The sequence below is a fragment of the Carassius carassius genome, chromosome 7, assembly GCF_963082965.1.
Source record: "Carassius carassius chromosome 7, fCarCar2.1, whole genome shotgun sequence".
NCBI classification, from domain to species: domain Eukaryota; kingdom Metazoa; phylum Chordata; class Actinopteri; order Cypriniformes; family Cyprinidae; genus Carassius; species Carassius carassius.
The window spans coordinates 17962178-17979735 of NC_081761.1; the positions used below are offsets into that span (position 1 = coordinate 17962178).

At 42.0% G+C, this 17558-nt stretch overlaps 1 protein-coding gene across 1 annotated transcript in view; it reads left to right on the plus strand.

Annotated features, from left to right (window-relative positions):
• The window catches only part of LOC132143659 (zinc finger protein basonuclin-2-like), a 71598-nt gene extending 55666 nt beyond the window's left edge, over positions 1-15932 (plus strand). Inside the window, exon 2 of the mRNA XM_059554076.1 lies at positions 14511-15932. Coding sequence (XP_059410059.1) covers positions 14511-15261 — 751 coding nt within the window. The 3' untranslated portion in view covers positions 15262-15932. The remainder of the gene's footprint in view (positions 1-14510) is intronic.
• The last annotated feature ends 1626 nt before the right edge of the window (positions 15933-17558 follow it).

Below are 17558 nucleotides of genomic sequence, written 5' to 3' on the forward strand. Positions count from 1 at the left end.
CATGTGTATACCAATTTTCATACATGTACGTGAAACGTAGCTCGAGGCGCACACCGTTGAACGTGTATAGGTGGCGCTGTCGAGCCATTTTGCCACACCCACTTCTGAATCCCATATCAGACGTAAATTTTCGCCAGTTCTGAGGTGTGTGCAAAGTTTCATGACTTTTCGAGCATGTTTAGGCTCTCAAAAATGCGATTCATCTTAGAGAATAATAATAATAATAATAATAATAATAATAATAATAATAATAAACGGAGCAATTCCAAGAGGGTCCTCACACCATCGGTGCTTGGGCCCTAATTAAAGCTGCAAGCAGCGATGAACGGGCCCTCGCACCCGGGCTCACCGGCAGCGAGTGGCTTTAGTAAATAGGTGAACGGTGAGAAATATGCATTTAAACTCATAAATATAAGTAGAATATATCAATGTTTATTCCATATATGTTCCAATCTTCCTGTTGCCAGCAGGTGGCGCTATCATTATAATAGAATATTGGCCTTCAGATGTGTCCAGGGCTGCACTCTTATCGAACATGTGAAGTTTGGGGAAGATCAAACATTTTATGCCTGAGTTACAACAACTTCTCTTGCTGTGGCGAGACATCAAATTTTGTCATTTTTGCCATGGACACGCTCTTTAACAAAAACTCAAGATTGCCACAATTTAACATTACACAGGCCTTTAGATTAGACTGACCACAAAAATACATTAATGTCAAAAAATCTCTAGGAGTAGTTTATCTCAGCGTAAAATATGTCGCTTCCTGTTGCCAGCAGGTGGCGCTATGACTATAATTGAATATGGGCATGTAGATCTGTTAAGGGCAGAAGTCTTATCTAACATGCAAAGTTTGGGGCAGATTGGACATTGTATGTCTGAGTTACAGCAACTTCCTTTTTCATGGCGAAACATCGATATTTGTCAGGCCGCCATGGACACTCCCTTTAACGAAATCTCAAGATCTTCCCAATTTAACATCGCAAAGGCCTTTAGATTTAACTGACCAAGTTTGATGCTGATCTGAATAAATCTCTAGGAGGAGTTCGTTAAAGTACAACCCCTGAAAATGCCAAAAACAACACCAATTTTGCAGAGAACATTCTAAATAACCGACTTCCTGTTGGGATTAGGATTTTGTACCAAGAGACTTTTTTGTAGGTATTGGTGTGTTACATGTGTGTACCGATTTTGGTACATGTACGTGAAACATAGCTTGAGGCGCACTCCATTGAAAGTGTATATGCACTCAGTTGAAAGTGTATAGGTGGCGCTATCGAGCCATTTTGCCACACCCAATGAAATAATGGCCTTCAGATCTGTTCAGGCCAGGACCCTTATCACACATGTGAAGTTTGGGCAAGATCGGACATTTTATGCCTGAGTTATAACATCTTTTATTCCCATGGCGACACATCAAACTTCGTCACGGCGCCATGGACACGCCTTTTAACGAAAACTCAAGATCTTCACAACTAAACATCACACAGGTCTTTAGATTAGACTGACCACAAAAATAGCATTGATGTCATAAAATTTCTAGGAGTAGTTTGTCGCAGTGTAAAATATTTCACTTCCTGTTGCCAATAGGTGGCGCTATGACTATAACTGAATATTGGCATGTAGATCTGTTCAGGTCAAGAGTCTTATCCAACATGTGAAGTTTGGGGCAGATTGGACATTGTATGTCTGAGTTACAGCAACTTCCTTTTTCATGGCGAAACATCGAAATTTGTCAGGCCGCCATGGACACGCCCTTTAACGAAACCTCAAAATCTTCGCAATTTAACATCGCAAAGGCCTTTAGATTAGGCATACCAACTTTGGTGTTGATCTGAATGAATCTCTAGGAGGAGTTCGTTAAAATACAACTCATGGAAATGGCAAAAATGACACAAAATTTGCTCATAATATTAAAAATAACCGACTTCCTGTTGGGTTTAGAATTTTGCTCTAAGAGACTTTTTTGTAGGTATTGGAGAGTTACATGTGTGTACCGATTTTCATACATGTACGTGAAACATAGCTCGAGGCGCACACCGTTGAACATGTATAGGTGGCGCTGTCGAGCCATTTTGCCACACCCACTTCTGAGTTCTGAGGTGTGTGCAAAGTTTCATGACTTTTTCAGTATGTTTAGGCCCTCAAAAATGCGATTAATTCTGGAGAATAATAATAATAATAATAATAATAATAATAATAATAAACGGAGCAATTCCAAGAGGGTCCTCACACCATCGGTGCTCGGGCACTAATAAACGGAGCAATTCCAATAGGGTCCTCGCACTGCAGTGCTCGGGCCCTAATAAACGGAGCAATTCCAATATGGTCCTCGCACTGCAGTGCTCGGGCCCTAATTAATCAATAAGTATCTTGAAACAGGGTAGCCCGAACCCTACTAAATTGCAGAAGAAATAAGCTTCAGAGCAATAATGACGGTTTAAGGGTTAAAAATCTTTAATGTTGTTTTCATTAGATTATAAGAGCAATTATAATTCAATTATCAGCAAATATTGTTGCTAAGTCAAAGCAGGAACTGAAATTAATTTATGAAATTAAATAAAAATTCCAGATCTGTAATTAAATATGAAATTAAATCTAAATTTCAAAACCATAATTGCTTAGTTTCATAATATCTGCTGTCATTAAAATTATAAATGTTATAGCTGAATTAATCACAACGCAACATTAAAGTAATGAGGATGAAAACCATCATTAATTATTAATAAAACAACAGCGTTTCAATTGATAAGAGTAAACAAACTAGCGTTTATTAATTTTGTATCTGTCAGAGTACTTTCCAAGGGGAGGAGAGGAGAAGAGAATGGAGATTAATGAAGTTAAAAGAGAAAGAATGAGGTGAAAATGAGTTAAAGTTCAGATGTAACAGATGTAAAGTCACTTCAACACTTCAAACACTGCGAAACACACTGCATTTAAACCCACAAAAATGCTATGTGCTAACTGCTAGCCTTTAAGGCTATTTGCGTTTGCATATGCTTCAATGCAAAGGCTTTAGCTTCAGATTGCTTAGCTCATGCTAGGCTATTTGTTTACAAATAGCTCAAACTGCCCCGGTAAAAGTTTCTTAGAACTTCCGGTTACGGCTGTTACTATGGCAATGTATACTGAGCGCTGAACCATCTCAGCTCGTTAGAGAGACGTAAACTAATCTATAGATTTACTGTAATAAAATACGTTATTGAGATCTCGGCGGATCTCAGCACTTGTTTAAGTTTACAGACAAAAACACAAACACACACTCTCTCAGAGCACCGCGTTCCCAAGTTCACTAGTTTTAGTAAATTAACTGGCAAGAGACCATTAATTCGCTAGGTTAATGTCTCAAACCGGGGAGATAACTCACATAGACGAATTTGATGTGGAACATGCACAAACAAATCGAACTATGAAGTCTTTATTTTAAAAGAAAGGAAAATGAGGAACACGCTTGCTTCTTTCTTATGCGCTTTAGGGTGACTTATTTTGTCTCGGAGGACAATCAAATGCTTTACTGCAGTTCAGCTTCAAACAACAACTCGAGTCATTCATTCACACACTGGCATGCCATAATAAAGTACCTATAAATAGCACAACAACCTGTGTCTCTGTCTTTGATCTATTCTTCCGGATAAAATAGAACAAATACAATGCAAAATGTCTTGGTATTATGAATTTTTAGGTCAAATTTGCCTGCTTTAAATCTCCACCATATGTAAGGAAATATTAGCTGATTTACTTTGAGAAGAATCAAATCTAAAGATTTGAATTGCTTTAATTGAACTGAGTCCAAATTGATTTAGTTTATACTTCATCAACGGTTCGTCCACCGAACTTAAAATTCAGTATATCCGTAAAATTCTGTTTAAGTTTACTTCATGAACAAGATAATACAAACAGAAAGATAATTTATACGCTACAGGCTAGGTAGCACAGGATCTGGGCAAAGTTTAATCTTAAAATACACCACACAAGACAATACTTCTTTATAAATGAAACAAGAATTTATTGAGCTATTCTATAGATTATATTGATCTAAAACTAATAAAACACACACACACACAAACATACATACACATACACACACACACAGTTGCACCGGATATATGAGGTGAGTTAATGAGAAAATCTCTACGAAATTCACAGGCGTATCAAGAATCAATAAAAGCAGAGCCCTAGTTTATCTTTACAACTTAATAATGACCTTGCACCATTTCAGCAATAGATAGAGGTTTGTTTGCCTTTACTTGTGGTTGTGCTGCTGGCCGCGGTGTCGTTTCGTCTCCTTGGCTCGCGTTGAGCTGAAAGGGGAATCCCGGCTGGAATTCGCAGTTGTGTTGATGACGTCTGGGGATGCCCTTTGCCTTGATTGGTCGGTTGACTGCCCGGTGTTTTTGAGAGATTCAACAGCTCTTGCCTTGACGGTGGACTAAGTTTCTTCTGAGTCCTCTCGTTTGTGCGGCGTCCTGAGACGTGTTGTCTAACCCCAATAGAGTTCAGAATGTCTATATGATCCCAATGCATATTTTTCATTATCAACATGGATATTAAAATCACCAATTAGTAAAACTTTATCTGCAGCCAGAACTATCTCGGATGTAAAATCAGCAAACTCTTTAGTTGTAGTCTTTCCCACATTTGTGGTTGCATGTCCCCACAGCGGTGTCTCTTTCAGCGATTCCCCTGGGGGCTTCAACTAAGAGAGCAGATTTCCTAAAAGAGCAAATCATGGATGATTCGCGTCTTTTTAAAGATGCCGTTTCGTCTGTGTCCTTCTGTATACGGTCGTTTCCTGTTCTCTCTGACAATTGCCACGAGCGTTGTCTTCCATGTCTGGGCATTCAGCACGCTGAAGACGCGTTCGTGGATGGTTCATGCATGTGTGTGTGACCATGGCAATGCTGCGATTGCTTCTGTCACTACCCGTTCCGATTTCTCTGCTACGAGCAGAGGACAGCCGGCTAGTGCTCTGGGAGATGCTAATGCTCCATTGACCACTTACCCCTTCTGTAGTGTTTGTCCTGTGCGGCTGCTGAGTGGTTCTGCTCGGCAGTCTTATGGCAGTCCCAATGGATCATTGAGTTTACCCCCGGGGATCAGCTGTCGATTGCAGCATCGGGGAAGGGCTATTGACCTCTGTGGATGAAGATTTGGTGGGGCTGCCCCCCTCAGGTGTTGTCGCCACTGCCGAATTGGACCCAGAGTTGACAGCCGTGCTGGCCCGGTCAACTGTGAGCATCAGGATGGAGGTGAATGCACTGCCCAGCCCTGAGTGCTCATGGCTGTTTGATTGGTTCTCGGTGTAGAGCGCGGCTCACAACCGCGTTTTGCTCTGGTTCCTTTCTTCCCGGATGTGCATGAGGAAGTGATGTAGTCGTGGATGGCCCCTTTTTACGGCCGGAAGCAGCTCGTTGCGTTCCTCCATCCTCACTACCCTCGATGGCGGGGCAGCTAGGGGTTCGTCGACATTCCTCAGCAGGAGAGTGCGATTGCGGTGCACTTGTGTCCGCAAAACACCGCCACTGGGAGGAATAGTCCGCGCCTCTCACCCAAGGCCTGTAAGCAGTCGGCCGCTCTCGCTGCCCAAGCTTACAGTGCTGTGGGCCAAGATGCCTCTGCTCTGCATGCCATGGCTATCCTGCAAACTCACCAAGCCAAGGCTTTAACAAATGCACTAGGGTAGAACCAACCCGAGGTTGATGCAGGAGCTGCGCACGGCGACTGACCTCACCCTTCCGGGCATCGGAAGTCACGACGCAGTCCCTCGGGAAGGCGATGTCCACTCTGGTGGTCCAGTAGTGCCGTTTCTGGTTCAGCCTCAAGTGCACTTTCTCAACGCTCCCATCTCCAAGGCTGCTGTGCCCAGCAGTTCCTGACAGAACAAACAGCAGACTGAGGCCATACAGCACATCTCGCCCCGACGTGATCCTCCGTTGCCACCATTCCATCGCGGGCAGTGCCTCAGCCTGCTCGTCGCCGTGGGCGCCCCACTGCATCCTCCACACCACTGCACATTGAGCACAGACTTCAGAGGGGTCCCTTTGAGCCACTGTATTCAGTCGAGCTTAAGTTCCTGTCTCTCAAGACAGCGCTCCTGGTCGCGCTCACTTGCATCAGAGGGTCGGGGACCTCCAAGCATTTTCGGTAAGTGAAGACTGCCTTGTGTTCAGGCCGGCCTACTTTCACATTGTCCTGAGACCTCGGCCTGGCTTCGCATATACGTGGACCGCACCCAAAGCTTCAGAAGCTCTGAGCAGCTCCTGATCTGCTTTGGAGGTCAGCAGAAGGGGAAGGCAGTCTCCAAGCAGAGGTTGGCCCACTGAATAGTGGATGGCATCGCCTTGGCGTACCGTTCCCAAGTCAAGCCGTGCCCCCTGGGGGTGAGGGCCCACTCCACACAGAGTGTGGCCTCCTCCTATGCGCTGGCACACGGTGCCTCTCTGGTAGACATTTGTCGAGCTGCGGGCTGGGCGACACCTAACACCTTCGCGAGGTTCTACAACCTTCGTGTAGAGCCAGTTTATTCCCGTGTGTTGGGTAACAGGTAATTGGCGGGAAGGGCTGGCTGTGTGTCATGCTTGCTGCGCCATTCCCCCTAACACGGGTTCCCTACAGGTAATGCCATATGTGTTTTCTTCCATGGTAAGGTTTCTCTCTTGGCAAACCTGTGTCTTCCCTTGACAGACCCGTTCTGTCAGTCTCTTCTGGCAGCTGCTCCATCCCTACTCTAAGGTAGGACCTGCCTCAGAGACCCTTTCCATATGTAGTTCTGCCCCCTGGGTCAGTCCATATCAGTATCTCCACATTTCACCTCCCTATGGGTAGGATGTGGTCTCCGTAGCGGCCTGTTCCTAGTCTCGCTGAAATCCCTTCCACTAACTTTGTGTGGGCGGAACAGCAGCATGGCCTTCTCCAGCAGCGATGTACTCACCCTTTAGCCCCTTGGTACCAAGGTCAGTGAATTTGTGCTGGGGCTTTGGGAAGGTTACGACCTTAAGCGTAGCTTTTGGAGCACGCCACAGCTTGCCGACAATTGCATTGCCACAGGGTTGTGACGTTTTCCATAGGACCCCATATGTCGTTCAACATAAATTGTAGTGACCGACAGATAGGGAACGTCTCGGTTACGTACGTAACCCTTGTTCCCTGATGGAGGGAACGGAGACGTTATGTCCCCATGCCACAACCTTGACACATTCTCGGCTCCTCAGCGTAAAACCCAATGAGTGGATGCACCTGTCGCCGTAAAACCCAATGAGTGGATGCACCTGTCGCCCTTTATACCCGTTGGCACGGGGAGTGGCTCAGATATGTTATTTCCACTAGCCAATTTTCATTGGCGTTTTCTCTTAAACTCAGAGATGATTGGCCTCCCAAGTGAGACCCCATATGTCGTTCGACATAACGTCTCCATTCCCTGCATCAGGGAACGAGGGTTACGTACGTAACCGAGACGTTGCATGTTCTAAACTAGCCCTAGAGGTACCCAGTATTTATACTTAAAATTAATCATACTAATCAAGCTCAAAATGGAATATTCACATTTTTTTAGCTACTGAATATTTAATTTTCCTAAGCTGTAAGTCGTAACTCTCAGAATTAAAAAACAAAAATAAAAAAAACAACTCTTGAAATATTTCAGTTTGTGTGCAATGAATCTAGAATATAAGAATGTTAGATTTTTTTTATTAAATTACAAAAAATAAAGACTTTTTCCATGATATTCAATTTTTTTAGATGCACCTTTATACTTTTTTTATGTACACAGATAAAACAAATCCAATCAAAAGGTTGTCTATAGATAGACTGCATACAGTAGTGTTTAGATACAATTCATTTAAAGCTTACGGCTGAGACATATCAACACTTCTTCATTAGATCTGATCTTGGCTTGAATTGAAGTGTAGGTAAAAGTGGTGGCCAAAAGTAATCCAGTGTTTAGTGTCTTCTGTCAAATGCATATTTGCAAGACTGCATTGTAAACAAACAACTGGCTATATATTGTCTAATCTATATAAATTGCTGTTTTAATACGATGCAAGTCAACACATCACAGAACTTTGCTCATTAAGACACTTCACAGGGACTTAGCGTAGCATAAAGTGTAGCCATCTTATATTTAAGACAACACTAATTGATTTAGATGCCAATTAGTTATAACAGCCTAGAGCTTATGAGCAGTGTGAGGGTGCAATAACCAGGAATGGTCACATGCTGCAAAAGGAGCTGCCGACTTAAGCATCATTAACTACATTAAAATTACAGGCAAAATGAAAAATTTCTAAATAATTGCTATGAGTTACTCAAAATACAACTAACTATCCCTTTAGATATTTTTAAGATATCTTTGAAAATAGTTTTTTTTTTTCTGTCAGTACCCTTTTAAATAATTTAACTGGTCTGATATTGTATAAATAAGCAAAATACAATAATGGATAACTATGCATATTCTACATATCAGTTGACCACCACAGCTGTTGATGATGCTTTTGTAGTCCACTCCTCTACAGTCATGGCCAAAAGTTTTGGCAGTGACATAAATTTTGTGTTTTGCAAATATTGCTGCTTCAGTATTTGTAGATTATTTCACCACATGCTTCTATGGTTTACTAAATCAGAATCAGAATCAGAATCAGAATGAGCTTTATTGCCAGGTATGTTCACACATACGAGGAATTTGTTTTCGTGACAGAGCTCCGCAGTGCAACATAACAGCGACAGAACAAAAAACACAATAAGGAATAAAAAATACAAAAAAATACAAATAGGTGGGTAAGGATTGACAATATACAAATTGACAATGTATGGCAGGTATATTAAAAAGAGCATTTATGTATGTACATGTATATTATGTGGAAAAATTGTAACTGTACGCTAAGTATGTGTGTTTGGATAAATAAGTGTATGTGTATATAAATATAAATATAAGTAGTATAGTGTGTTCCATGTATGTACATGTATATTATGTGCAAAAGATTTACGTGTACGCTAAGTATGTGTGTTGGATAAAAAGTGTAGTGTATATAAATATAAATAGTGTAGTGTGTCCCACAGTTATTATCAGCTGTTCATAAGATGGATTGCCTGAGGGAAGAAACTGTTCCTGTGTCTGGTCGTTCTGGTGCTCAGTGCTCTGTAGCGTCGACCAGATGGCAACAGTTCAAAGAGGGAGTGTGCTGGATGTGAGGGGTCCAGAGTGATTTTAACAGCCCTTTTGCTCACTCTGGATAAGTACAGTTCTTGAATAGATGGGAGGGTTGTACCGATAATTCGCTCAGCAGTCCGGACTACCCTCTGTAGTCTTCTGAGGTCCGATTTAGAAGCTGAGCTGAACCAGACAGTTACTGAAGTGCAGAGGATGGATTCGATGATGGTGGAGTAGAACTGTTTCAGCAGATCCTGTGGCAGGTTAAACTTCCTCAGCTGGCGAAGGAAGTACAACCTCTGCTGGGCCTTCTTCACAATGGAGTCAATGTGAATGTCCCACTTCAGGTCCTGAGAGATAGTGGTGCCCAGGAACCTGAATGACTCCACTGCAGTCACAGTGCTGTTCATGATGGTGAGTGGGGGGAGTGCAGGGGGGTTTCTCCTGAAGCCCACGATCATCTCCACTGTTTTGAGCATGTTAAGCTCCAGGTTGTTGAGACTGCACCAGACAGCCAGCTCTTTAACCTCCTGTCTGTAAGCAGACTCGTCACCGTCCTGAATGAGGCCGATGAGTGTGGTGTCATCTGCAAACTTCAGGAGCTTGACAGAGGGGTCCTTAGATGTGCAGTCATTAGTGTACAGGGAGAAGAGCAGTGGGGAGAGAACACAGCCCTGGGGAGCTCCGGTGCTGATTGTACGGGTGCTGGATGTGTATTTTCCCAGCCTCACTAGCTGCTGCCTGTCTGTCAGGAAGCTGTTGATCCACTGACAGACGGAGGTGGGCACGGAGAGCTGAGTTAGTTTGGGCAGGAGGAGGTTTGGGATGATCGTGTTGAAGGCAGAGCTGAAGTCCACAAACAGGATCCTCACATAGGTCCCCGGTCTGTCTAGGTGTTGCAGAACATAATGCAGTCCGATGTTTACTGCATCGTCCACAGACCTGTTTGCTCTGTAGGCAAACTGAAGAGGATCCAGCAAGGGTCCAGTGATGTCCTTCAGGTGGGCCAGCACCAGTTTTTCAAATGACTTCATGACTACAGACGTTAGAGCCACAGGCCTGTAGTCATTTAGTCCTGTAATTTTGGATTTCTTTGGGATGGGGATGATGGTGGAGCGTTTGAAGCATGAAGGGACTTCGCACAGCTCCAGCGATCTGTTGAAGATCTTTGTGAAGATGGGGGCCAGCTGGTCAGCACAGGATTTCAGACAGGCTGGTGTAACACAATCTGGGCCTGGTGCTTTTTTCCTTTTCTGCTTCCTGAAGACCTGGCGCACCGCATCCTCGCTGATCTGTATTGCAGGTGTGGGGGAGAGGGGGGATGCAGGAGGTGTGAATGGTGAGAGCGCTTGATTGGAGAGGTGTTCAGGGTGGGTTGCAGGAGTTGTGAGTGGTGTGAACAGTTGTTTGGAGAGGCATTCAGGGTTGGTTGCAGGAGTTGTGAATGGTGAGAGCGGTTGATTGGAGAGGTGATCAGGATGGGTTGCAGGAGCTGTGAATGGTGTGAACGTTTGTTTGGAGAGGCATTCAGGGTTGGTTGCAGGAGTTGTTATTGGTGTGAACGGTTGTGTGGAGAGGTGTTCAGGGCAGGTGATGGGTGTTCTTTCAAACCTGCAGTAAAACTCGTTCAGATCGTCTGCCAGTCGTTGATTTTCCACAGTGCTGGGGGGTGGTGTCTTGTAATTGGTGATCTTCTTTAGGCTTTTCCACACTGATGCGGAGTCGTTCGAAGTGAACTGAGTCCTTATTTTTTCAGAATAATTCCTCTTTGCCACTTTGATCTCCTTTTCCAGTGTGTATTTAGCCTGTTTATACAAGACATTGTCCCCCTTCACGTAAGCATCTTCTTTGGCCTGACGGAGCTGTCTGAGTTTTGCAGTGAACCACGGTTTGTCATTGTTGTAATTTAGTTGAGTCTTGGTAGGAATACACATATCCTCACAGAAACTGATATATGATGTTACGGTCTCTGTGAGTTCGTCCAGATCGGTGGCAGCAGCTTCAAAAACACTCCAATCAGTGAGGTCAAAACAAGATTGTAAATCCTGCTCTGCTTCATTAGTCCATCTTTTTACAGTCCTTAATACAGGTTTAGCTGATTTTAGTTTCTGCCTGTAGGTCGGTATAAGATGAACCAGAAGGTGATCAGAATGTCCCAAAGCTGCTCGTGGAACAGAGTGAAATGCATCCTTTATTGTTGTGTAACAGTGATCCAATATATTACTGTCTCTTGTGGGACAAGTAACATGCTGTCTGTATTTTGGCAGTTCACGGGAGAGATTGGCTTTATTAAAGTCCCCAAGAATGATTACAACAGAGTCTGGGTGTTGTTGTTCTATCTCTGTGATCTGCTCAGCGAGTTTCTGTAAAGCTGAGCTCACGTGCGCTTGAGGAGGGATGTAAACACCAACCAGAATGAACGAATGAAACTCCCGCGGCGAATAGAACGGCTTGCAGTTAATGAAGAGCGTTTCGAGATTTGAGCAGCACGTCTTCTTTAACACAGTTACATCTGTACACCACCGTAAATTGATGTAAAAGCATGTCCCGCCGCCGCGCGATTTCCCCGTTGATTCTGCGTCGCGATCCGCTCTAAACAGCTGAAAGTCCGGCAGATGGAGCGCGCTGTCCGGTATGGTGTCATTCAGCCAAGTTTCCGTGAAACACAGAGCAGCAGAGTGGGAGAAATCTTTATTTGTCCTAGAGAGCAGAAGCAGTTCGTCCGTTTTGTTGGGTAGAGAGCGGAGATTTGCCAGATGGATGCTAGGCAACGGTGTTCGAAATCCGCGTTTTCTGAGTCTCACGAGCGCTCCCGCTCGCTTTCCCCGCCTGCGCGTCCTCTTGAAGCGTGTGATCAGGGCAGCCGCTCCGCCGACAAGAATGTCCAGCAAAACATCAGAATAGTCGAAAACCGGTGAAATATCGGGAGATGTGTGTTGCCGAATATCCAGCAATTCGTCCCTGGTGAAACTGATTGCAGGAATATAACTAAAGACAGGACAAACTAACAAAAACACAAAAACAACTGCAGAGCACGTCACGGAGGCAGCCATCCTGTACCGGCGCCACTCAGAGAATGTGTAAAAAACAATGATAAGCATTTAATATGTTTCAAAGGCTATTATTGGCAAAAATATATATATATAATGAGTCAATATTTACAATGTTGGCCCTTGTTCTTCATAACCTCTGCGATTCGCTCTGGCATGCTGGATATTTGCTTCTGGGCCAAATCCTGACTGTTGGTGTTCCATTCATCCCTCATTAGTTCTTGCAGTTGATCACAATTTGTAGGCTTGTGTTTATCCAGTCGCCTTTTGAGGACTGGTCAGAGATTCTCTATGGGATTGAGTTCCGGAGAGTTGCCTGGCCATGGATCCAAAATTTCAATGTATTTATCTTCTTTATCACTCATGCTTTTTGACATGGTTCTCCATCATGCTGGAAAACGCACAGATCATCACCAAATTGCTCATGGATCATTAGAAGATTTCACTTTTGCAGGACATTTTTGATACCATTCTTTATTCATGGTAGTGTTATGAGAAAGCCCACTCCCTTAGTTGAAAAGCAACCCCACACATGGATGGTCTCAGGATGCTTCACTGTCTGGACAATACAGGACTCATGGTAGCATTCACCTTTTTTCTTTAAACAACCAATTTCCCAGATGTCCCAAACAATCGGAAGGGGGTTCATCAGAGAAAATAACTTTGCCCCAGTCTACTGCTGTTCAATCCTTGTACTTGTACTTACAGAATTTCAGTCTGTCCTTGATATTTTTCTTGGAGATAAGTGGCTTCATTGATGCACTGGTGCTGACACAATTCTTTAGCTGACTCCTCAGGAGTTGACAGTCTTGGCGCTTGCTGGACACTCTGGGACATCCTAAAGATTTCGTCACTGCAGTCGAACCTCTCTCCTTGAAGTTCTTGATGATCCGGTAAATGGTTCTTTCAGGTGCAATATTTTTTGTAGCAATTTCCTTGCATGTGAGGCCATTGTGATGCAAGCGATGATGGCTGCATGTGTTTCTTTGTAGGTAACCATCGCTAACAAGAACACAATGATGGCAAGTGCTTCTTCCCTCCTTTTATAGCAATTAGTCTGCTCTTACAATCTAATTAGTATGAAAGTGATTTTACCTGACTAGTATTCATTCACACTTTCATATGTGCTGCTGATATGGTTAGTCAATTACTGTTAGCTTGGTCATTTTGTCAGAATCAAAAAACTGTGAAACTTTATTTTTTGTGAAAAGTTAATTTTTTGACCAATGAAGCTTTTAGCACTTATTAAAAAAATATTCACTCAACACTCTACACAATAATCTAGAAACAATGTGAATGAACACCACAACAGTTTAAGCAGCAAACTTAGCAAAATACATTTATGTCACTGCCAAAACTTTTGGCCATGACTGTATATCTTATAATTTATATCACCAGAAAGGGTCCCGCTATTAATTTTTTTATTTATTTTTATTTATTTTTTTACTTCTTGCAGGAGAATGTCGGGTAGGGAACTAAATAATTAAAGAAAAGGGACCCTTTTTGACTGCATCAACCATGGCACTGCTGGTAAGCTCTACAACACATTGTACAATATATTTATTAGTAACATTTAGGTGATTAAGTTACTTTTTTGCCCTTATGCATGGCCTGGGTTCCCTGAGGTATTTTTTATTTTGTTTTCTTGTATATACATTACTATTAATTTTAGATTGGAAATGGGGTAGGCTATGGTTGTATGGCACTCACAGAGGCTCAGTTAACACAAATATATGGTTTGTTTTATTTTGGTTTTGTTAATCCATGTTTTAACCAATTCTACATCAGTATTACAGATCATTTACAGAAGACTTGATGTAAAGTCACTTTTTCTTGCTATGTGTTATGAGTAAAAAAGAGTGAGAGAAAATGCATCTTTATTAAATTGAAGCCTGAATGAACAATATTCTTATGGGTCTCTATTAAGCTAACTTCAGGAGTGAGTCAGTGTGCTAATGCTGTCCAAGTCTGATTTAATATGCTATCAAGTTTCACTCGATTATTGCATTACCATGGCTCAAATCAGTTGATAAACTCCCATTCAATGTGGTGGAGTATTTCATTGAGTCAGAATTAATTGTATTAGTGCATACCTGCAAAATTGCTGACAGGAGTAAACACTTTACCAGGATACTGTCTAAGCTGTGTTTGAGTTATTGAACTCTCAGCTGTGTCAGAAAGTAGTGTGCTCTAGCACACCTTCATGCACTCATGAAAAAGAATACAGGTTTTTTTTATGTATGTATGATTGCAGATCTTTGTATGTTTTCAGTTCAAATAAATTGCTACAGGAACCCTGTCCTCTTTCCCTGCAGACATAGCTCCAACATCAACCTGCATCGCAAACTACTGACCAAAGAGCTGGATGACATTGTCTTGGATCCACAGCTTACAACCATGCCTAAAGAGATGCGTGCTGAGATCCTGTCAACGATCTATGCTGACCACAATCTGGGACTGGAGGGGGTAGAGAATGCTGGACCACCACGAGACAGAGGAATGAGACCCCCAGTCGCTAAAGAATATTCACGCAGTAATGGCTATTGCCATGGCTCCAGTGTTGACTACATGGTGCTGGACCTGAGCACCACCTCCAGTGTACAATCAAGTGGCAGTGTGCAGTCCTCACAGGAGTCTGATGAGGGCAGTGATGAGGGCATCCTGCTGGATGTCCTGGAGGGTGCTAGTGACAATGAAGAGTACACCTCTAGTATTGTGGCTAAGAAACTGGCAAGGGAGGGAAAGGATACAGAGGACGCCAGGAAGGAAGGAAGAGAAGGAGCCACTGAGGAGGGGCTTCTGCACTGTGACCCTTCATTCTCACCATCTGTCTTAGCATGCAATGAAGGTAATGGCACAGGAGGCATCCTATGCACCATCTGCCACAAACTGTACAGTAACAAAGGGACCCTTCGAGTGCACTACAAGACTGTACATCTGCGTGAAATGCATAAATGCAAAATACCTGGCTGTAACATGATGTTTTCTTCTGTGAGAAGCAGAAACAGACATAGTCAGAACCCCAACCTACACAAAAATGCCCCCTTTACCACAATGATTGACTAGACCAGACATCCCTCTGCACCACATTGCCTCATTACAAATACGCCACATATTACACCCCCTCTTTTCCTCAGTATTATAATGCTATAAAACAGCATTATTTCTCCCCAAACGTCTTTTCAAGTATGAAAAATTAGAGCAGAATTTTGACATTTCTGTTTTTGGAAGCAAAATACATCATATATCTCTCCATCCCTAACACAAACTTCTCCTCAGTCTTTAATTTATGACTTTTGCCTGCAGAAATGATCACAAGAAAAAAAAAAAAGCATTTGTATACTGATAACTTTTAAAGAATTCCATGAAAGAGCATGTTAAGTCTGGCTTAAACGTAAATATTCATGTTGTGAGGGGCTATTTGGTGTGAAACAGTTGTATTGATGGTTGATATTTTCTCTCTTTTGTTATTTTTTTATTATTATTTATTTTATTTTAATCTAATACTTTCATTTAAAAAAAAAAAGAAGAAGTTAAGCAAGACAAAGTAGCATCTGCCTAGCTTGATTCATCTATATTGGCTTTAAGAATGTTTTACATTAGAAAAGTAAAAAGTAAAAAAAAAAGAAATGTGACGTGACTTGTTTGATCTACATTTTAGATATACAGATGGAGTTGGCATGCTTTTAGCTCTGACACAGTACATTTTTCTTTTCTTTTCTTATGTTTCTAGCTTTGGTACAAAAACAAATAAACAAACAAACAAACAAACAAAAAAGGTTTTGCACTTTGCAACTATTTTATTATTACTGGGACTTGAAACATTATTAAAAGGAAAACACTTTACAATGATGGTAGTCCAAATTGAAAATCACATTTTTAAGGATACAGTGCCAAGCGGTAATTACTGTTCCTTTAAAGGCCGGGACACACCAATCTGGTGTATAAGCCGACAGGTTTTGTCACCTCCATTGGCAGCGTTATGAAAAACATTCTCGTATTAGAATGATTGGGATAGATCACGTAACATTTAAACAAACTTCTGTCTGTACTCCCTTCATTTAAGTGCTTGTTTTCATTTTCACTTGAATTCTCGGGCACTGACTCGTTCACTAAACTGAACATTCAAACAGAGCTCTCACTTGTGCCGACGGTCCCGACGGCCCAAATGCCGCCAACATGAGCCCCGATGAGAGCTGAAGAACACACCAAACAAACTAGTCCGACTGTCACTTGTTGTCAACAGCCAACCATCGGCTTGGTGTGTCCCGGCCTTAACAGACATGTGCCAGATCTTGATATGATAGTAGCAAATCTCGATGGACAACATTCAATCCCAATTTTCATCCCATTTAGTAAGTGTTTCAGGTATATTCATTTGAATGCAGTAAATAAGAATTACTGGCTCTGATAATATGAAAATGATCGTTTCAAGAGTATGACTGTATGGATAAAGGCGCTGAATTAGCCAAGAGGTTAAATAAATAATATTTCTACTGAATGTAGTTTAACTTTAAAAAAGTTAGTAAGTGTCCTATAATTTATGTAAATTTGATCAGTTTTATCATATAAAAATGCCATTGACATTTCAGAGTGCTACACCAGAGGTTCTAAAATGTGGCCAAAATCAAAGACAATGTTCTAAAACCTCATGAACAGAATTGATACATTGAGAAGATGTTTAGGTAGTTTTTCCTCAGATGCTTCCATTCCAGACAGTCATTTACAGCAGAGCAAACATTGACTAGTGTCCACACAATATCAAGGCAAAGAAAAAAAAAAGTCCCTATTCACTATTGAATTTGATACAGTTGGTGTGTATGTAGATATGACTATTTATTTCTAGTTATCTGTTTATAATAATTAACTGAATGCAAATTAGCCCTTTGATGTATGTTGCTTCAAATAAATTAAATTAATGATTCTTCCCTGAAATTAAAAACATTCTGAATTAATTAAATTCTGAAACTAAATTTAGCTCAAACGGTTTTTAATGCTGGACAAAGACTAGATGTATTTGGTTCCTCCTTTACATGCTATAACAGTAGTAGTACTTGTGTTATGATGGAAGGTATGAAGATTAAGAGATATTTCCAAGAGGGAATAGCAGTGTGTGTCATTCAAAATGTGTTAAGGCACAAAACCTGGAGATATTTCCATCACTGATCTGTGTAATAAATCGTCAAGTCATTACATTCAGTGATTCAGTAAATGTTGCTGATAATACTGCATCATGGAGACACCCAAGCTCTTCTTCTGGTTTTCCCTTTCATTTCTTCCTCTGTATTCTCTTGCTCTGCCAACTTCCAACCTGCTACCTCTTACCCCCATCACAACTGTTGCCACAGTGGGGTCCTACAGGG